General features: G+C 40.4%; 1 protein-coding gene across 2 annotated transcripts in view; it reads left to right on the forward strand.

Annotated features, from left to right (window-relative positions):
• Nucleotides 1–22139, forward strand: part of LOC107687963 (uncharacterized) — a 45677-nt gene that overhangs the window by 4329 nt on the left and 19209 nt on the right. For both annotated transcript variants that reach the window (XM_016485470.1, XM_016485471.1), the window contains exons 2-6: nucleotides 2310–2402; nucleotides 3389–4694; nucleotides 5236–5314; nucleotides 7020–10415; nucleotides 10716–10838. In XM_016485470.1, the coding sequence (XP_016340956.1) occupies nucleotides 3397–4694; nucleotides 5236–5314; nucleotides 7020–10415; nucleotides 10716–10838 (4896 nt within the window). In that variant the 5' untranslated portion in view covers nucleotides 2310–2402; nucleotides 3389–3396. The remainder of the gene's footprint in view (nucleotides 1–2309; nucleotides 2403–3388; nucleotides 4695–5235; nucleotides 5315–7019; nucleotides 10416–10715; nucleotides 10839–22139) is intronic.

Here is a 22139-nt window from a genome sequence, read left to right on the forward strand (position 1 = left end):
TATTATATGACATCAACATCCGTTTATCATTCTTACAATCACCGCCAGAATGTCCAACTTCACCATGATGAACTTAAAATTGGGTTCTATTATTTTTCCTCAACAGTTCTCCTCACAAAACGAAATTCATTTCAAACACAAATTTTTATAAGAACAGAGTGGAAATTAGCAACACCAACAGCAAAGCTAATGTTTTTTGTTAGTTTAAGCACAAACTAAGAAAAGTAAAACCAAACTTTGTGGCAATAATTAAGACCAAACTGAACATGGTGTGTGTTTATGGTGCGTGTCGGCAATGTTGTCTCGGCGGGGGCGGGGCGTTGTGGAGGTGGGGCTTAGACAATATTATCGGATATCGCGATATTTGTAAAGGCGATTATCGATAAGATATTTTTGACATCGCCCAGCCCTACCCCTCTCTTTCATCTACTTTCCAACACTTTTGCATTCTTGTAAATAGAAATGAAATTCAACCAAATGAAATAATGTATTTGAGTAGTTACAAAGGATACTTGTAAATAATCTGCTAGGATGTTTCCTGTTAATCTTTCCTCTTTATCTCTGTGTATAGGGCTCCTAAAACCATTAAATCTTTATGGTATTGAAGAACAGTAAATTCCATTTGATAACTACACAATGAGTATGTGTGAACCCAGTTACTCTTTTACTTTGCCACTCCTAGTTGAAGAGCATGTTTAATATCCAGCAGAGTCACTCATTTTATGATCTCTGATTTTCACAGGAACTCTGGCAGCTGCTTCTTAAAAAAAAAAAACAGTTGTTAATTTACGCTCTTTGATGGACAGCTAATGCAGTGCCTGAGGATGGTTTTCTTGTTTATCTTTCCACTGGAATCTGATTTGATCGAGTGATTTTTACAACCTTTGGTTTATGTTCCTAGAGCTTGACTGTGTGGTGCTGACTGTGTTTTTTAGTATTGGTTTGATGGTCAAGGTCAGGCCAAAAATTTGACCACAACATGGTGGGAAAGTTTTGCACTCAGATTGAAAGTTGAGTGCTGTATGAAAACTTATGGTAGCACTGCTGGCAAAATATTTAGTGCTTGCCCATCACCATACGAGTATTTGGTTTATATAGTACAGTTAATTTAAGTAGATATAGATTGAATGACAGTGAATTTTTCTGTATAGTGGGGAAAAAAGTATGAAGAAATATCTGGGTCATATTTTTCACTAACTAACTAAACAAACAAACTAAAACATTTATTTAAATAATATTTATTTAAATGAATATAAATAATATTTGATCTAAAGAAGATGAAGCCTATGTTTAGGACCATTATACAATTTTTAGTACCATCACATTTTTGACTGTCCTTTATTAGTGTAATGTGGAAAAAATATAAAAATTTAAACCATAAATATATATAAAAAAATCTTAAAACAGGTTCAAATTAAAAAAAGTAAACCCTTTTAGATTCATTATTATATATATATATATATTGATTGTAATTGTCTATATAATTCCTTTTTTAAAGACACATTATTTAACTTTTAGCCCAGTAGTGTTTGAAGTGTAAGATTTGCTGTTCCCAAGGAGTCTTCCAAGTTTTGAGATTTGCAGTGTGACTTAAGTACTCCTAACGTTAATAAAGAGGTGTAAAGATCTGTTTCAAAATTTCTAGGTTAATGGCTAGATCATGTTTGTGTGTAAATGGGTCTCCACGGGATGCCAGAAACGACTTCCCTGAAAACTCTAGTTTTGAAGCTGTAGATATTAAACATTCCAGCTGCAGAGGCATTTCCTGTCAACAAGCGACTGCCAGTCCATGCACTCAGACCAGGATCCTCCTCCTTTCCTTCCTTCACAGTCGTTCTCCCTCTTTCTGTTCATCTGTGTGCCGTCCCCCTCCTTCCATGTCACTACTTCTGTCCCCCTTGCGCAACCACGCAGCTAAGATTTCACTACGGGAGACATATCAAATGTTTTGGTTTGCTTGGTAATCTGTAGATGTAGGTCAATCGTGCTGGTAAATATCTGGCTTCGATCTGTGTGTCTTCTTTCTGTGTGTTCATTTGTTTGTAAAAGAGACTGATTGAGTCTAATTTGCATGTTGCAAAAATTGTGTAGATTTCGGATACGTGTTTGTGTGTTTGAGTCTGTGCTGTGTCTCAAAAGTCTTTGTAACATTCTCATTTGGCTTTTCAATTATGATATTCAACAATTTCAACAAGCTGTACCATTGACAACGTGTGTGCATGTGTGGAGACTTCAAAATTACAAAGGACACTGATACCTTAATTGTGCCGAAGTAACGGTGTCTGACCATGCTGTGTTCCCTGCAACAGAGTCTGGCTCCACCTCCTTTCATATGATATGACATCACTCTGCGGTTACCACAGAAACCAGGGCTCCACTGCAGACGGTTGACAGCCAAGCAGGTGAGTTATTATTGTGGTGTTGGAAAACTGCAGACAAAGCACAATTTAATAACAGCACAGGGAAGCATGGCAAACGCATGTGAATGTGTTATGAATCGCGCTCACGTTCTGTGTAAAATGTGAGTGTGTGTGTGTTGTAAAAGTCTGCATGCCCATCTAAGTGTGAACACGTGTTTGTATTAGCGCACGGCTTCCAAGAGCGACATGTGTATTGCATTAGCAAATATGGCTCTTTGGATCCTCCTGTGAATTCCTTTTGTTTGATGTGTGTTTGCCTGTAGTAGCAGGATTTTTATGCACAGACCCGGTCTCAGTCTGGACTCTTAATTCAGCAAATTGATCCCTCCCTACAGGGCAATGTCCAATCATGCTGATTTAATACACTTGTACACACACGCACTCTCACGGCGTGATTAATGATGTATCAGTAAAGCGTTCAATGTGCTCTTGTGAGCTCTGTATCTGCCAAGGCAAAGTCCACAGCAGAGGAGAGGAAAAGGGTTAGAGAGCATTTTTCTTGAGCTTCATAGACACACCCCACCACAACAACATTGCTGAGAACACTGTATTTGTTTGCGGTGGAAAATGATACTGCAGAGATTCTGCTCAGCATGTTGGATTTTAGACTGGTCAGTGGTTTCAACTGACTACAGACTTTTCCCGCCAACTTATAGGAGGGTTCGCACTGACAGCATTGAGCTGCGATAAGGCGACTGGATATCATTTTCAATGAGAGCCCGTGACAGTTGGCAGTGAAATAGTGTTGAACTGAGCTTAAATTTATGTAAATGAGCAGCGAAGAGATTTGGCGACGACCAAATGGAGTGCAGAAAGTGATCTATCGCCAGATATAGTTGAATACCTGACAGTGTAGGATAGCCTTCTATAAAGTGAAATCCTAATGATCTGCAATTTATTCTCTGTCAGAAAAAATGACAAATTTTTGTTAGCTAACTCTGGATTTTTTTTTTTGTTTCTTGTTTCAGGTGGTGCGATGGCTGCCCAGGTTGAGGTTGATGCTGGGCGGCCATGTGTGGTTGGGAGTCGTCTGCACCTTAGCCCTCTCATAGACTCTAGCAACAAGAGCTTGAAGGAGAGTTCAGGTGGCACCCAGGTGCCACTTATTTTTCCCTCGGAGCCTAACAAACCTGCCCCGGGTCCCAAGCCTAGACTCACCCCAAAACCTTTCACTGTGGAGAAAAATCCTACTATACGCCCCATTCTTGCTCCTAAACCACAGCCAAAACCTGAACCCAGTAGACCAGTTTCCTCCAAACCAGACCTGCCCAGCACACCTAAACCACAGCCAGTCAGTAAACCCAGTGTACCACCTGCCTTTAAAATGGGCCCGAAGCCCAGTGGGCAAACAAACAAACCTGTGGCACAACCCTTTAAACTAGCACCTACCATCGCCTTTACGGATTCCAGCAAATTTAGAACAACCCAAACCGGGGATGTGCTGAGAAGAACAAGCTTCGGAGCCTCACCAGCTCGACCCAAAACTGATTTTCAGGCTTCCACTCCTGGTGCTGAATGGCCTTTTGCTTCTCGGAAGAAACAGCCTGGCCCTTCAATCACTCGTGCTAAATCACTGGGCTTTCTCTCAGAGATCGGACTGAATAATGAGGAGAGTAAAGAGGATTCTGGTGCCAATGATGAGTGTTCTACTGTTCTTTGCCCCGAATCTAAAGGTTCAAGACCCAGACCGGTTTCAGCTGCGTTCCTCCAAAACCCCACTATGTCTGAGTTTCAGGTTGTATCCCCTACACCTGCTCCTCGTTGGACAAAAGGACGACCCCTTTCATCTGATCTTACCTCAAAGTTTGAGTCAATTGGGCTGTCCCTAAACCGGCGACCTACCAAGGAGGACGGCAAAGAAAACACTCCTCAAATGCCAGAGGGTGTTGGAGCTAAGACTCAAGAGAAAGAACACAGTGCTAAAAAGGCAGAAGGGTCAAAAAAGTCCCCTGTGCTTGAGAAAAGGACTCAAAAGATTGAATCAAAAGATGAGGACTCCAAGAATGACTCTAAACCTGAGGAGACAGGAGGTAGCAGTATAAAGAGACGCATTAGTCTACTCTTGGACTCTTCTTCCTCCTCCTTCTCAGTGACACGTGTGGATACTCCAGAGACTGAGCCACGCTCACCGGGGCGGTCTGTCTCTGATACTGATGGAGCGGTGGGGGTGAAACAGCGAATCAAAGAACTGACCGAAGAAGTGCCTACTACGCTGTCACCACCCCAGAAGCCACAATATAAGCCACGTACCCTAGTATCTGACCGCACTAAAAGGTAAGGTCCAGTGGTTTTCAACATTCATTACCGAGGTCTGCTAATTAGAGTTGTATAATCAGTTATCAACCTCATGTTGTATGTAAATATTATGTATGTACTGAAATACTTCAATATGCACAGTTTTGCAGTAGTTTTACTGCCTTTGGGTTTTTACAAATGAGTTTTAGAAGTTGTAATTATGACATTTAAACATTTTTGTGGGAATAAAATAGATGTGGTATGCAACATCTCTCTTTTACTTCCTGAAAAAAGAAGAAAGTACAAAGGAAGCATTTTATTACTAGTGCAACAAAATAAATAGTAAAGGATCTACATTATGTGCATAAGTGATTCTTTATGTATATTGTGCTGACATTGTGTAATTACGTCTCGCATATCTTTTTCCCCCCCCTCAAAAGTACACAAAAATGTATACTACATGTTTGCAGCTGGATGGTACAGAAATCATAATTAATACCCATTTGCTTTTGTCATGATTCACATATAGCTATAGTATTATATATAGTATTTGTTTCTAACTAATCTGATTTGCTTACAGATTTGAAGCAGAGCTTGAAAGCCATAGTTCCTATGAGCTCAAAGGCCCCCAGCAGGTTGAAGATGATCTCAACAAAAAGGTATGGGAATATTAACCACTGCTATTAATCATACTGCCACAAATAAAGCATCTTTGCAAGGTGCAGTAAGGTAGGCTTTGTGTTTAGAAGTTTAGTTTTTCCATAAAACCTAACATTTTAATCTCTTTTTTTTAAACAAATGACACCAGCGTATACTAAGTCTATCACAAATTAAGTGAACTAACTGTGATTGCTTGTTTTCCATTTCCTTTAACATTTGTGGCAGAAGGCCCTGTTTAATCATTTTAATAAGAGTGACGTGACATGTGACCAAGTATGGTTACCCATACTAGGAATTAGTGCTCTGCATTTAACCCATCCTAAGTGCACACACACAGCAGTGAACACACACACACCGTGAACACACACCCGGAGCAGTGGGCAGCCATTTATGCTGTGGTGCCCGGGGAGCAGTTGGGGGTTCGGTGCCTTGCTCAAGGGCACCTCAGTCGTGGTATTGAAGGTGGGAGAGAGCGCTGTGCATTCACTCCCCCCACCTACAATCCCTGCCGGTGTGAGACTCGAACCCACAACCTTTGGGTTACGAGTTCGACTCTCTAACCATTAGGCCACGACTTCCCCTAATAAGGAAATATGTGTTTTAATACTGCATACAGAAAACATGTAGCTCTTTATTCTCAAAAAAATATTTGTATTTGTGTGTTCTTACCCTGACACAGTTTTTCTATGATAGTCCCATGTTTGATAAAGTAAAACAATATATTGTTAAATGAATAGAAAAGTCCTTTTGAAAAGGGCCTTTTTGACATTTGTGACAGTAACTGTCCTACTGTGGTCACAGCCCCAAAATAAATGTTGATCACCCTTGAAAAAAGAAAAAGAGAGATTTCATTTTGAGAAATAACTAATGAGGTTAAAAAAGGTGCTTCTGATGTCACAGAAGGTGCGGCACTCCAAAGACGTATAACCTGAGTTGTAGTATTAGTCATATAGTGATTATGAAACATGCACGCTTCGAAGGGAGGGGGGTGGGAAAGGTCAGTTTGTGAGAGAAGAGGACGCTTTGATTATGGCCCCTTCATGCCCCACCCTGCTTTATGAGCTTTGACAAAGAGCATACAGCTCTAATTTCACTGTTCTCAGTCACACGCGTCAAGCTCCTCTCCCTTTTCATGTGCCCTTAATGTTTGCTTCAGTCTCCATCCCCTCTTTGTAGTACAGTTATTCACATATCAGTTTTTTCATCTGTCACTATCTTGTACTTTTTTTTTAAATATTTTTTTATACCCTCCTCTGTAAAATAATAACTTAGATAAGGAATTTTTCAAGATTTTATAATCTGTTGTTTATTCAAATGAGTCAGTATTACACTCTTTTTCTGTGGATGATTTGCCCTTTGGAGTAGAAATATTCTATTCCCTCTCAAAGTGTGCCTCTAAATCAGTCATGTAATACACATAATGTACACAGACACCCACTGTAATTATAGCTCATATCTGAGCAAAGAAAATGTTACCTCTAAATGCCATACCTGTCAGTGAAAGCTATAATTACGCATGGGGGTGGTCAAAGGCTGCTTCTTTAAGGATCAGAGTTGTAGACAGAGCTCACCTTGTCTGTTTGAAAGTCAATCCAAGTTCTGGGTTCTTGCTTATTAAAAAGGAACTGAGACAAAAAAAGGAATCAATGGCAAGTGAAATCATGTAAAAAAATATATTTAATTGATTTTTATTTTATTTTGTAGTTTGATTACTCCACGATTGAAGGGCAGTTCACTAAACAGGAGGACAGGAAAGCATCATCACTAGGTGTTCAAGACTTGCCTACCAACTCTGGTTTTGATAGGGATGGAGTGCAAACACTGCGAGCGTCTATGTTCGAGCATGTGGTGGAAAGGCATAATGTTCAAGTGATGGAGGATAACATTTCACAAGACCCAAGAGCACAGCAGGAAAGCACAATTAAACCCATGCCCAGGAGAAAGCACTCTTTGCGTTTTCAAGGTAACACCTTTAAAGCTCTTGAAGATGATGATCCTGGTAGTTTGGTCAAAGCAACCTATAGAGAACAAGTTTCTCCTTCCAGCCCTGTATGTGTGGAGCATGTCTTTGACACTGTGGCTTTGTTTGGAGAGAACCGTGCTGTTAGTGAGGATTTGCCAACTGCTTCCCTTGAGGACAGAGCTCACACACTGCGTTCTCGGCGATCAGCTCCTCAAGGTAAAGAGGACAGACCTACCTATGAGATAAGAAACCTGCTAATGGATGAAGCAGCCACTCCACGTTACCTCAGAGTAGGGGCATTACCGAAATGGACTGCCACCGAGGCAGACAGAGAGATTGAATCTCAGATGGAGCAACAGAAAGAGATGTTGAGAAAGATGGAAGAAGAGATACAGAGGCAGACAGAATTGCATATGGCTGCAGCAGCAGCATTGGAGGAAGAGGAGGAAGACAGCGAAGCAGAAAGAAAGAAGCAGTTAGAAGCACAAAGAATCAGAGAGAGGGAGCGAGAGGAAGTTGCAGCACCCAAACGGCCTAAGATGCTAGAAGCCGAAGAGCAAATGAACAAACCTAGAGCCACTTACTTTGCTCTGACTGGTCAGATTCAAGAGCCTGTGCATAAAGGTGAGAGAGTGGATGAGGAAGCAATCTTAGGGAGCGTTAAACAAAGGATGAAGGAGGTTCCGTTTGATGATTTCACTGTTAGATCAGAGCAGTGGGGTCCTCAGAATCCAATTGCTCCATTTAGAAGAAATACTTCATTGGAAGCTGCAGTGCAGAGAGATTCGCAAGAGGAGCTGTATAAAAATGACACTGGACCAAGAACAGATCACAGGTTAGAAGACAGGGAACGGCAAAAAGCATTCAGGGAGGAGATGGAAATAGAGAGACAAAGACTAGCAGAGTTTGAAAAGGTGAAGGAATTGGAAAGGCAGCAAGAAATTAAGAAACAGAGAGATTTGGAGATTGAGAAACAAAAAATTGAAAGGGAGAAAAAGAAAGAAATTGAGAAAGAGAAAGAGAGACAAAAGGAGTTGGAAAGACAGAGAGAGCAAGAGAGGGAGAATCAAAGGGAGTTGGAAAGACAAAGGGAAATTGAACGCCAGAAACGAGAAAAGGAGCGACAGAAACAAATTGAATATGAGCGAATGAAGGCTGCAGAAAGAGAACTAGAGCAGCAGAGAGAGTTTGAGAGGCAACGACAGAAAGAGTTTGAACGAGAGCAAGAGAGAATGCTTGACCAAGAGAGGCTTAGGCTTAGAGAATTTGAAAAACAGAAGGAAATGGAGAGAGAAAGAAAGAGACAGCTGGAGTTGGACAGACAATGGGAAATCGAAAGACAAAAGCAGAGAGAACTTGAAAAACAAAGAGAGATGGAGAGGCTAAAGGAGTTAGAAAGACAGCGAGAATGGGAGAGGCAACGAGAGTTGGAGAAACAGAAAGAGCAAGAGAGGGAAAGACAGAGACAGTTGGAAAGGCAGAGAGAACTGGACAGGCAAAGGGAACTTGAGAGGCAACAAGAGTTGGAGAGACAACTGGAGATTGAAAGACAGAGGGAGACTGAAAGGCTAAAAGAACTTGAAAGACAGACACAGAGAGAGCTGGAGATTGAGAAATGGAAGCGACAGAAAGCAGAGGAGAGGGAGACCAAGAAAGAGCTGGAAGAACTTGAGAGGATCAAGGCGCTTGAGCGACAACAGCTTCTTGATTTTGAGTTGCAGAGACAGCGGGAAAAGCAACTCCAGCAAGAGCAAGCGAAACGGAGATCAAAAAAAGAACGAGAAGACAGACAAAAGCTGTCTGAACGGCAGAGAGCATCAGGAAGGCATCGGATGGAGACAGAGCAAGAGAAGTCTATACCTACATCTCCGCTTCGGCCAAAAGTTCTAGATCTGGATGCAGTGTCTCTTGGTTTTAGGACTGGTCGAGACAGCCATGAGAATAGCCCCACAGCCCGATGGAAGCAGCCCTCACTTCATCCTAATGAGCTTTACAAACCTGGCATCTTAGATATTGATTCATTCAGGAGTCAAACCCAACCTGATACCTTCTCTTCAACTGGAGGTTTAGAGTCAGGAAGTGTTGGTTCAGTGATTCAAGCTCGTCCACAGGCCACACAACCAAATGTTCTCCAACCACAAACAGCATCTCAAGTTCAGTCTCCTCCTCAGTCCCAGTTTCACCCTCAGTCCCAGGCTTTCTTCCAGCCCTCCCCAGCAGAACGTATGAGAACTCAACTCCCGCCACCCCTGCAACCTCAAATTCTGCATCAAACCCAACCTCATTCATTGCCGTTTGCTAGAGAAAGACCTAGGCCACAAACACACTCATTGATTGAGACCTCAGATTGGCCCTTTGGTGCTCAGCAGTCAAATAATGCTTGGGGACATACTAAAGCAGAGTTGGCTGTAGATGAGCCCCTTTGGGTATCAGCCATGGAAGGATCCAGAAGACCAGTTAGCACCAGACCTGGTGGCCTTGAGCAGCAACTCTTGAGTCATGAGGATAGAGGTTCAATGAACATTTTGACACCCAGTTCAGCCTCTTCCATGAGTCCAGTCTTCACTCCTGTACTGCATCCCAATATTGCACCACCCATGGTTCCAATTCAAACTCCTGTGCCGACTGCACAACCAGGTCTTGGACCAATTCAAACTCCTATGCTGACTGCACAACCAGGTCTTGGACCAATTCAAACTCCTATTCTGACTGCACAACCAGGTCTTGGACCAATTCAAACTCCTATGCTGACTGCACAACCAGGTCTTGGACCAATTCAAACTCCTATTCTGACTGCACAACCAGGTCTTGGACCAATTCAAACTCCTATGCTGACTGCACGACCAGGTTTTGGAACAATTCAAACTCCTGTGCCGACTGCACAACCATGTCTTCGTCCCTCTGTAGCCCCTATACTGACCCCAGAGAGATGCTGGACCTCAGAACCTTTGAATGTGGGGTCAAGTGGAGCTTTGGTTCCTCCTCCCACAAAGCCATTAGTTAAGAAAGAGACTTCAGTACCCACTAGTCATGTTGCAACCTTCTCTGTCACTGATCCTATATGGAGTCCAAACTGGGAGCTGGCTTCCCAGGGACAGAGAGAGAACCGTGCCTCGCACAGGGACAAAGTACAACAGGTGAGGAAGAGCACACTCTGGGATAGATGTTTGCGCACACATTCCCACCGTATAGTCTTTGTGTGTGTGTGTGTGTGTGTGTGTGTGTGTGTGTGTGTGTGTGTGTGTGTGTGTGTGTGTGTGTTGGGTTTAGCAATGTATTGACATTGGTCAGTTGAATTGTAGAACCGCCCAACTATTGGTATTGAAAACTGTTCTTTGGAGTGGTCAAATATTGTGTCAGCACCTAGTTGTGTTGCATTGCATTTCCTTTGAATTCTTTAAAGAAACTTGACTGTAGCCCCTTCTATGTTTGTGTAGAAACGTTCAAGGAGTATGTGTCGAAGATCTGCCCCCACGGAAAGTTCTGCTGATGGTCCGCTTACCCACGTGAGAACTCGCAGAAGTCGCAGTGCACACAAAGAAAGAAGTGGAGAGACCTCGGTAAGTAGAACCATGATCAGAATTAAAACTTTTCTTTTGTGTATTTTTCTCTCCTTGTTTGTCATTCATTTTCTCATACACATGCTCGCATACTCAAACCTATTTACAGGTACTTTGCACAAAAGATGGGTACTCTATTGAATATTTACTCAGGAATGCATCGATATGAAAGGTTTTGGTCAGTTGCAAATTCAGCATGTTTTGTCACTGCTGAGTTTAGCTTTTGGTGTCAGTTTTGTTTGGATCGTGTTTTGTTTGTACATCAACACAAAATTACACCTTCACAAATCTTTTTTTTTTTTTTGATGTTGTAGACATTTTTTTTTTCCAATAATGTCTCCTTGTCAATAAAGCTGCAAGCTTTTGCAAACAGGTGCAAGCAGCTTGTTAATTTCTCTTGTTTATTCTCTTGTAATTTCATTGTTTCTCACACGTTATCATAAAGTTTGTGACTTTGTTGTATTTGTTCAGTTCCTAACCTAAAACTTGTAAGGTATCACACATTATTGAGCTATATTTCAGATATTGTCAAAAGGCTGAAGAAGTTGAGATGAGATTGCCCAGCTCTACTTTGCACATGGACCAGCAAACATCTTACATAAGAGTCGAGTTCTTCACCATGTTCCAATGGAAAGTATACAAAAATGAAGGATGGAGAGATTGCTTGTTGACTTCTGATGATGTCACCAGCTTTTAGAGACCAGATGTTGGAGGAGTTCCCCGACAATGTGAATAACATCTGTCATATGACCCTTTCTGGCATGCAGTGCTTGGCTAATGATGTTTCTGCCCGTATCTGATGGACTTAATAGACTTGTTAAAGCACATACTGAACTCGTTATTTAGGCTGAGGGTTATTAAAGCTGAATGTTTATATTTATATGCATGTTTGTTGGGTATGGAGGCTAACTAGCTTGTGTTTTATTTGTGTGTGTGTATGAGTGGGTGGTGCAGGAATGCAGTCTGATGACAGAAAGGAGTGTCTTAAAGTTACTGTGTAATGGTAGATTATTTTCTAACACGGCTACACTGCTAGCATTGAGTAAGATTGTGTAAATCAAACTAAAACAGACTTAATCATGATGTGTTTATCAACTGTGTGAAAAGTTATGAACATGTATGGACAACATTAACTCCAGTTTAAACATTCTGTTGAAGAGCTTGAGATCAATCTTGTTTTTGACTGACAGATTCATTGAAGTTTCTTACATATTCTTGGATGATGTGTTTTCAGGAAATAGGAAAGTTTTTCCACCTAGAGACTTATTCCACAAGGCAGTTTTAGTCTGTTTTCCCCCCTTAGTTCCTCTGAATGCAAACATAGTGCCATCTGCTGTATGAATCAAGTTATTACAGTGTTGATTTTTATGATTCACATTTAGCCGTGGCTATAAAATGGGGCTGATCTGACAGTCAAGAATATCCTCTTAACCTTTAATTTCATTTGAAAATTTCCAGGACGGATAGTTTGTTTCTCATTTTAACGTTTGAGTTTGTTGTTATGTAGGTGTCTGCATGTGAGCTTCAAGAGGAAGCACACTCTCTCTCTCTTGCTCTCCCACTCTCATCGTTTCTTAGTATTGGTCATCATAGGAAGTGTCATTTTTACATCACTGTGTGCTCACGGGCACAGGAGATTTACACAGACACTGAGAGAGGTAGAGAGAAGTAATGAACATTCAAATAAACTTCACAAAAGTAAAGACTATAAGACATTCTTTTGGGCTAAATCGAAGGATTTGCTTCATAGAAACATGGCTTATCGCTTCTGTCTTTCCTGCTGTTGGTGGCTTTGGGTAAGCTTACTTTATTTTACTGTCAAGATGGTAATGCAACTACACATGCCAGTACACAACCACAACACTTCATGCAATCTGAGATAAGTACAAACAAATGCTAGGTGGAGGTCTGTGTCATCTCTTGTCATAGATTGACTGATGTTTGACTTTTGGATGAAGCCATTTTGTACATTTTGGATAGTGTAGATGCATTTTATAGCACATTGATTTGCGAAGTTGTTTCTTCCTCTGTAATTTGTGCGTATCATTCTGTTCAATAATATTATCTTCATGTGACCAAGATGAGGCCTCTGTTGATGCTTCCTGTTGTCTGGCTAATTAAACAGATATTGTTTTCACTCTGTTCTATTAATTTCCTGAAAGTTATTCGGGTGATTAGTTTATTGAATTAATTATGGAGGTGGACAGACGGTTCACTCTATAAAAAAAGTACCTTGTTTTCTGTCTCCCCAGGCATCTCTGAATGAATCCGATATGGGTTTTGGGCTCAGATAGTACAGTTTGAAAAAAACAAAAAAACATTAAGTATCATGTTGTTAGAAATACAGTAGTATTTTCTGTTTGTATTGTTCTAATATGAGCCTAGTACTCATGCAGTATCAGAAACATTAAATATAGATAGATGTGATAGATTACGTTTTTTTTTTTTTTAAACAATACACATTTTATTCAACTAGCACTGCCTATTGACCGGCTATATGTGCATCCTCCAGATAGCACAAAACATAGCCTACCTCTCTAGTATTTTTATTGGTTTTATCTAGTGCTGGGCAACGATTAATCGTGATTAATCGCATCCAAAATAAGTTTTTATTTACATAATATATGTGTGTGTACTGTGTATATTTATGATGTGTGTATATAAATACACACACACACGCATGCATGTATATATTTAAGAAAAATGTTATGTTTTATATATTAAATATACAGCAGTCAACATTTGAAGTGGATCAAGACCTTTCATCAAAGTTGTCCTAAAACCTAAAACCAAAATGCGTTCTTGTCTTAGGACATCTTTGATGAACTTTTTTGATCCACTTCAAATGTTGACTGCTGTATTTATATATAATATAAATTATATGAATATAAATAAATACATGTAAATATTTTCAAAATATATACTGTATATGTGTCTCTTTATATATATACATAATAAATACACACAGTACACACACATTTTATATAAATAAAAACTTTTATTTTGGATGCGATTAATCACGGTTAATCGTTGCCCAGCACTAGATAACTTATAAATAATTTTAGTATGCATATGAACAAGTTCTGTTAATGTAAATGCCCAAGCCAGTCTCAAACAGTGCACAATAAACTTATTCAAGTTCTTATCCAGTTCTCTTCTGTATCATCTGCACATCAACAGCATCTCTTTGATTGTCATGTGACTATACGAGCCAGTTTTGGTGAAAACAAAGGAAGTTTAAACCATAAATTTAGATTTGCTTCATTCCCAAAACTAATTGAGCATCTTATTTAGCAAACAAATCTCTTGTTTTAACAGTTTTGTGTGTGGCTCAAATAAAATTAATAATCTTTCTCACTGCTTTTGTTACGTGGCGTGATGTATGAAAAGCCAAAACATCCACATATGTTATAGCCTGTGCCACTACCTGTGTATGCTGTAACTTTTAGTTTTGAGGTGTAAAGTTTTGACACAAAGGAAGTAGCATCAGTCAGTGTTAATAGTGTTACCCCTTCCTGAATGGGCCTCGTGTGGTTTAAAGAGGAACATCACACTATTTAGACCACTTGTTCTGCTTGGACTTTATAATTGCTCTTTGTTATCTTGATGTAGTCAGAGTAATAGGATGTAATGTGCTCCGTAATAAACCTTAATGTGCTGTTGTTTGTTGTTAAAAGCTAGAGACTAACCCTTTAAAATGTAATTAGGATATTGGAAAAGGCAACATAGACTGGTGGAACCAAAAATGGGGTCATGTCATTTTAAGTGAAATATACCTACGTAACCATGCACAAAGTGGCCAAATTTATTTGACATTTATGTTACACTACGTTAGTTAGAAGAAACAGCTGTAGCTTGACAGCATTTACAAGATTTGTGTTTGTCTGTCTTTTAGTTGTCCTAAACTAACGTGATTACTATGTTAATGGGCTTTTAGATCTATTATGAGGTTTCCAAAACTAGGGTGGAATAAGTAAACCTCTCTATCATAAACTGTACTGGCGATGTACGTTATACGTTTTCTAAGCAGCAGTAACTATGAGTGATGTCTAAATAAATTTACTGTATGATCAAAACAGTAGTTATAGAAAAGGCAGTGAGCAACAGATTCCGGTTCTTGAGGTGGTTTTACCATCAGGCAGATGACTGAATCATGAGCAGTGACTGTGACTCGCTCGAATACCAGGCTGACAGGATAGTATTCTATTGATGATACATTCATAAAAGTATGGTCGTCATTTTACCACTCAGCACTGTGGCTAATGTATGCATTTAATCGATATATGGACATTTAGCCAGATCCTCCTAATGTCAGTTTATATCGTAGCTGTATTTTAAATCGTTGCCTATATGATGATTATCTTGTAATAAGATGTGTGGTTTGTCATGAAAGAAATCAGATTCCACATACATAGCTATTGCTCTGTTTCTATAAAAGGAACAAAAACTAATTTGCCATTGATTGGCTTTTGCCATTTATAGGACTCTCTTGTCATGCTGTTCCTTAATCTAATCTTAGTGATTTGTGTCTTCAGTGTCAGCTAAAACTGGAGCTTTTATTATTTTATTTAAACAGAATTTTTTTTTCAGTCATGGGGCAGTCAGGTGGTAGTCGTGGCCTAATGGTTAGAGAGTTGTAAGAGAGACTTGTAACCCAAAGGGTCACGGGTTTGAGTCTCTGTCCCGGCAGGTATTGTAGGTGGGGGAGTGAATAACCAGCGCTCTATTCCATCCTTAATACCACGACTGAGGTGAGACTCCGCCGGAGCAAAAATGGCTGCCCACTAGTGCTGGGCGGTATACCGGTTCATACCGAATACCGGTGTTTATTTTTGTTACGATATGAATTTTTAAAATACTGCAATACCGGTATATGTCACTTAAACAACGTTCGGAACGTGACACTGTTTGAAAGGGGTCCCTTTTCACTGTTGCACTGTGGTGAGGGAACAGCTGTATGTGTTACTAAGCGTGAAAGTTCCGAAACTGAAGCTGTAGAACTTAATAGAACGTAATGACACAGAAGAACTCATCCACAATATCCACATTGACCGCCACAAATATCCACCGCCCCCTGCCATCAGCTCCCGCGTCTCACACACAAGCGTGACTTTAGCACTAGATTTAGCAACTTTCAGACCCTTTTAGCGGCTTTTTTCCATAGAATATTCATACTGACAAACCTAGCGAAATAGGGCATTTTAAGCCAATATACTGCAGTATTTCCTCTCTCAATCAGTAGAAAATATGGTTAACACCCGGTCATGCATGAAAAAAAAATAATACCGTCATGTACCGTGAAACCGGTATAATTTTGAAAAATACCGTGATATAAATTTTTGGTGATACTGCCCACTGCTCCGTGTGTGTTCACTACTCACGGAGTCACTAATGTGTGTGTGCACTTGGATGGGTTAAATACAGAGCACAAATTAGGAGTATGGGAAACCATACTTGGCCATGTGTCATGTCCTTTTCTTTCCTGTGTTTTCCTTTACTTTTTTCACAGTAGAGTTCACATGCAAGTTTTCTTGTTAGATTAGTGATCTAAATAGTGCAGAATTTTGCATGCACCATTAATTTTGTCACAATATTTAAAACATACTTTTTCAAAATTTAAATTGGATCTTGAATCTTAGACTTTACATGATGTCTCTTTTGAAGTCCATAGTATGTGTAAAAACACAACGGACTTAATAAAGCTATGAATAATGTGACGGGGTGATTTAGATGGCTGTAATAGTTCAATGTGTATGTTATATTAATAATATTATTATTTTTATGTAGATTTGGTCTCAGGTGAGGTTAACATGAGGTTTGTTTTCTCCATTTACATGGTACAGTGTAATTCACTCTCAGTCCACTAGTGGGTGCTAAATTGCACCTCAGCATTTCACTTGCTCAGTCTTCTCCTTTCCCCCCCCCATTTGAACTCATTGTGTTTAATTTATACAGTACATCAATGAATCCAAAAATATATGAAGTACAGAAAGATTTTAATGTTAATTTCCCTTTTCGCTTGCGATCGGTGTTGATTTGCAAAAACTCAACATCAGAATTGAAATTGGAACATGGAAATACATGTCGGGCCAAAAAAAGGACAGCAAGGTTTGGTTGGTCATCAGTGATGTTTGCATGACAGATTGTGTACATTTGCAATGCAAACTAACTCAGGTACCATGTGCTTTAAAATCCTTACAAGCCAGTGTGATTGTCTCTAAACATGCACGGATATCTGCCATCAGTCCCATTTATTTGTTTCTGTTAACAAATTCTTCCTTTTTTGCTTCAAGCATCAAGCATTCTTCTGCTCTTAGCAAAATTAGCTGCTGACAATTATTGCATAACCAATGCACCTCTCTCAATCTGTCTCTCGCTCCTTCTCTTTCTCTCTCTCTCAAAGCTGGAACAGTAGCAGGGAACACTGCAGTGCATATATCTTCCTCTCTTTCTCCCTCTCATGCTCATATCACAGGCTTCCCTTACCCCTCCCTCTCCATCTCTGCTCTCATTTTCCTCCTCCCTCTGTTTTCTCCTTGAGCACAAGTCCTGTAGCACAGGGGGACGGAGGCAGGAAAGCTGACGCATTTCTGTTCTACCTGCCAGTACCTGCAGGGACACATTTAAGGACACCAGAGGAAAAGACCACCTTGAAACAGTATTTGTATTTTCCAGTCAACGCCTGCGAAACCACCTGGATATTTCTGGCTCGTAATATCCATGTTCTATGAACAGACTTTCACACTGGACTTTTGTGAAATAAGGAAACACCCATCTTGGTCTCCAGCTTTCCGTTTGACCCTAAATTGAGAGTTACAGACATTTTCCGACTTGACAGTTTTGATGCTTTTTGGGAGATGCAGTTGTGTTGAAGTAGCTCACGCTTGCCTGACAGGTTTGAGACGTGACTGGGAAAGTGCGTGTGTGTGTGTGTGTGTGTGTTTGACAGCTCGGAGTCATGAGTTGACTAGCGTTTGTTTGAGTATGTGATTCTGCTGACAGATCCACTCAAACATTCATGTAGGAGTGGTGCACTGCTCATTTCAGACCATCTCTAGTGATGCGGCTGTTGTTTCTCTATTAAATGTGAATGACATTTGCGTGCTATTGATGCATTGATTGATATGTAACGATTTAAAAATAGTTGCTCAGGTCAGTAAGTAAGGCATATTGAATCAGCCTCCATGAAATCACACCACTATATTTTTTGTTTAGGGATGTAACTGCAGGTGCCTCTGTGGTTACATAACTATAACTCTGTTGCTTTGTCACCGAGCATGAGGCATTGCAGAACTGCTGTGATCTATGGGACAATCCAGTGTCCTCTGTTCTAGCTTTTACTATGATGTCTCGGAAAACTATTGTAGAACGAGGACTCGATCAACAGTGAGTCATGCATGAGCCTAATAGGTCCATGTAATCTTAAATTAGGAGTACCCGAGTGACCTTATGTTACTATATATTGAAAATGTAGCTATTGAGGTGTGCCACTGAAAGTAGTCCCCAAACTTTGGTCAAGCATTGTTGGAAGTTAGATCACGGTCGACTGCTTGGTGGCATTTGCATCGTACTGCAGTGCAGAGTGGAGCACAATCTGTCCTGCCCTCTCTCTGGAGACATGGTGAATCAGAACAACACTTAAGTTGCTGGACTGAGCTAAAGAGAAAGGTCCTCCATATCATAAAGCGCTACCCAACCATGGAGTTTAAACACAGATGTACTTTCAACTGGACTGGATTATCTTGTAAATTGAGGCCACTTGCCTAAAGGTTGAATTAACTATCGTCAATGGACCTTAGAGCCTCCATTTAAGAGTCTTGATTAGATGTCCACAGTGTCCCAAGTTAAAGAACTTCATTGAAAAAGCTTGACATTGAGAACAAACCTTTATTAAATTTACTCACTCTAAATCCTGAGAGATGGAGTACCTGGGCGACAAGTTGTCGGTGGCCCACTCGCAAGTGTCGGGCTGGATGGGGAATGTGCGCCGTTCCCTTCAAGGCACCCTCAATTTCTCCAACAGCATGGAGAGAAGATCAGCAGGAGGAGGTGGAGAGGACGGAGGTGGCTTTAAGAGGGCTGCTTCTCTACGCAGCCTGGCCAATCGCAGCCGTGAATCCTTCCGCAGATTCAGCCTGCGCAGCCAACAGCGCTTGTCCCTGCACAGACGAACGACCTCACTGGCTTCGCCGAGCACTCCCTCTTCTGTAAGAGAAATATATGCAATTTCTTTCTCTGCTTTACCCAAAATCAGCATTTCTAAAACCACCCATCTCACCCATCACAAATACAGAGTAGTGAACATACTGATTCCCCACCTGGCACCATGTAGCCCTCAATCTTTGTCTAGGTGGTCACTTTCCATTTAAACAAAACAGCTTAAAGCAAGGGTTCTCAACTCTGGCCCACAAGATCCATTTTCCTGTAGAGTTTAGCTCCAACTATGATCAAACTCACCTGCCTGTAACTTTATAGTGATCCTAAAGACCTTGATTAGCTTGTTCAGGTGTGTTTGATTAGGGTTGGAGTTGAACTCTACAGGAAATTGGATTTCACGGGCCAGAGTTGAGAATCCATGGCTTAATGCCTTTCTTTTGTCATTGTCTGAAAATGAAACTGAGCTTGCTTCAGTAATTATCTCAAGCTTTACGACAGGGGTGGGCAACTCCCAAACTGGTGACCCACCATCCTGCAGGTTTAGCTTCACCCCCTATCAAACACACTGACAAATCCAACCTCAGAAGTTTTCAGGATTGCTTAAAATTACAGGCAGGTGTGTCTGATTAGGCTTTCCAGGACTGAAGTTGCCCATCCCTGCTTTACGAAGCCCCTGAAGCAGGGCTGCTCAATCCTATTCCTGGAGGTCTGCCTTCATGCAAAGTTTAGCTCCGACTCTAATAAGACAATAACACTTGAACCAGCTAATTAAGATAATCAGGAATATAATTATAAACAGGTGTGTTGGAGCAGGGTTGGAACTGAAGTTTGCAGAAAAGTAGATCTCCAGGAACACAAATGAGAACCCATGCCCTATAGTGACATTTGCAAGAAAAGACCCTGAGACTTTCAACCCTGAAAATTTCTGGTGGGTTATCTGAATGACTAACCAAGTTTCCCCATAAAACTAGGCTAGCTGAGAGACATGTCCATCCTATAAATGATACATGGACAGTAAACACACAATACAATAACAGATGTTCAGAGATTCATTTAGCAAAACTATCACATTTTTTTGTTAAAAGCGGTGAATTTGGAGGCATTTTGATGACTGTAGCAGTGTTTCTCTTCCCTGTTCCTGGAGGCACACAAACACTACACATTTTCAAACTCTTCCTGATTAAACGCATCTGATTTACACTCATTACAATCTGATTCCACCAGCTTATTAGTAGAGATATCAATGGTCCATCCAACATCACATATTGCCTGAGTATGTTCTAAGGTGGATGAGAAACAAACTTTATGACCGTTTAAAAAGTATATTCTATATGTATTATGAATGTGTGTAGTATTATTATACTGCCAGGTACTACATCTGTCAAGTTGTCATAGTCATGTGACTTGTGCTGTCAGTTGGTGTGCTTCACTCCCATTCCCAACCCCTTCCTGTGGCTTAATGGCATAGTAAAGTGTTTATTGAATGCTCACTTAAGAATCTCAGTGGACGTAGTAGGTCATCCGGGTACTTTTTACCTACTGTTTTATGAATACTATGAATTTTCAAATCACATACTCTGTTTCGCCTACTATATAGTATGGAAGTAGGCATATTCGTGTGCAGTGCAAGACCTGAAATGGATGGGTCAGATAAGGGACACATCCAAAATGTGTACTGTTGGTGTGCCCCAAGGAAAGGGGCGAGGAAACATTAGGCTTTCTGAATTTTTATAGGAGATGAATTTAGAGACTTCCTATGTCATTCGATCTGGATAACTTTCACATCTAGAGCCCTAGCAACTGCTAATATTTAAACCATATTTTGTATACACTTTCTTTATTTTATACCCGGTGCCTCTCCATCTACTTTGTTTGTGTTTGTTGGTGGCTTGACCTTTGCAGTGGTATGAGAGAAGCTTCGAGATGCACAGTGAGACCAGAAGGGCATTCTGGGAAAGATAGGTCAGCACAATTGACACAAAATGTAGACATCATCTGCATGGGCACTGTTTCATGCATACTGAAACCTGCCAGTACATTGCAAGGAGAGTTTGCATACACTTCTTGGACATTTACATGCATGTTCTCAGTTTTGCACCAAAAGATCAAGTATTTGTGATGTTGTTAGAGTTGTGCCTCAAAGTCAGTGCCTGTTGGTGTTTAAGTATGTACAGTATAAGCCAGATGAAAATGGTGTTGTCCTGCATGTTCAACAAAACACTGTGTGATCTCAAAAGCAAGAAGCTGCTGTTTGTCTAAGACCATGAGGTTGAGTAAATCAGGGAATGCTGGTGGGCAGGTTTTCAACTACATTATATCCTCCCGATAGCGGAGTTTCAGTTATGTCACATCTCATAATGCTCATTCACTCTGCTGTCAGTCAAGGGTTTTTCCTCTGTCACTCAGACTCTATTTGTGTGCTTGTGTGTCAGAAAGATTGAACAAAAGGAAGAGCTGTACTGTACATTGATCCTTGATTTCAGTGTCACAGGAAACAGTCAAAACAGGTCATCATTGTAACAGAATTAACTAGCCATAATGGGGTGTTTCCTGTGTCCTTCGACCGTCACCACTCTCTCAGTGACATACAGACAGAGAGCTCTATTTCCCCTTCAGCCATACTATATATATTATCACACACGAACGAGCTGAGATATGGACACTTTGCCTGGAATAGTTTGAACTTTGTAACAATGCCTCAGGGTTACAGGCTCAGAATTGTGCGTGTTTGAAAGTATATGTGTACATTAGGAGCACTTGAAGCATATTATTTGAAGCAAAAGCACCAGTAAACTCTGATTGAAATGTTAAAACTACACACTAGAGTCCAATAATTGAACTGCTTTCTTTAATACTGTGTCTACCAATACAATATATAGTATACCCTAGCAGTCTGAAGTTTCTAGTTCTGTTAGATCGTAAGAAATTAATACTTTTATTCATCAAGGACACAATAAATTGATCAAAAGTGACAGTAGACATTTATAATCTTACAAAAGGTTTCTGTTTTAAAGGGGTCATATGATGCGATTTCAATTTTTCCTTTCTCTTTGGAGTGTTACAAGCTCTTGGTGCATAAAGAAGATCTGTAAAGTTGCAAAGACTAAAGTCTCAAATCCAAAGAGATATTCTTTATAAAAGTTA

The sequence above is a fragment of the Sinocyclocheilus anshuiensis genome, unplaced genomic scaffold, assembly GCF_001515605.1.
Source record: "Sinocyclocheilus anshuiensis isolate Anshui unplaced genomic scaffold, SAMN03320099.WGS_v1.1 scaffold213, whole genome shotgun sequence".
Taxonomy (NCBI): domain Eukaryota; kingdom Metazoa; phylum Chordata; class Actinopteri; order Cypriniformes; family Cyprinidae; genus Sinocyclocheilus; species Sinocyclocheilus anshuiensis.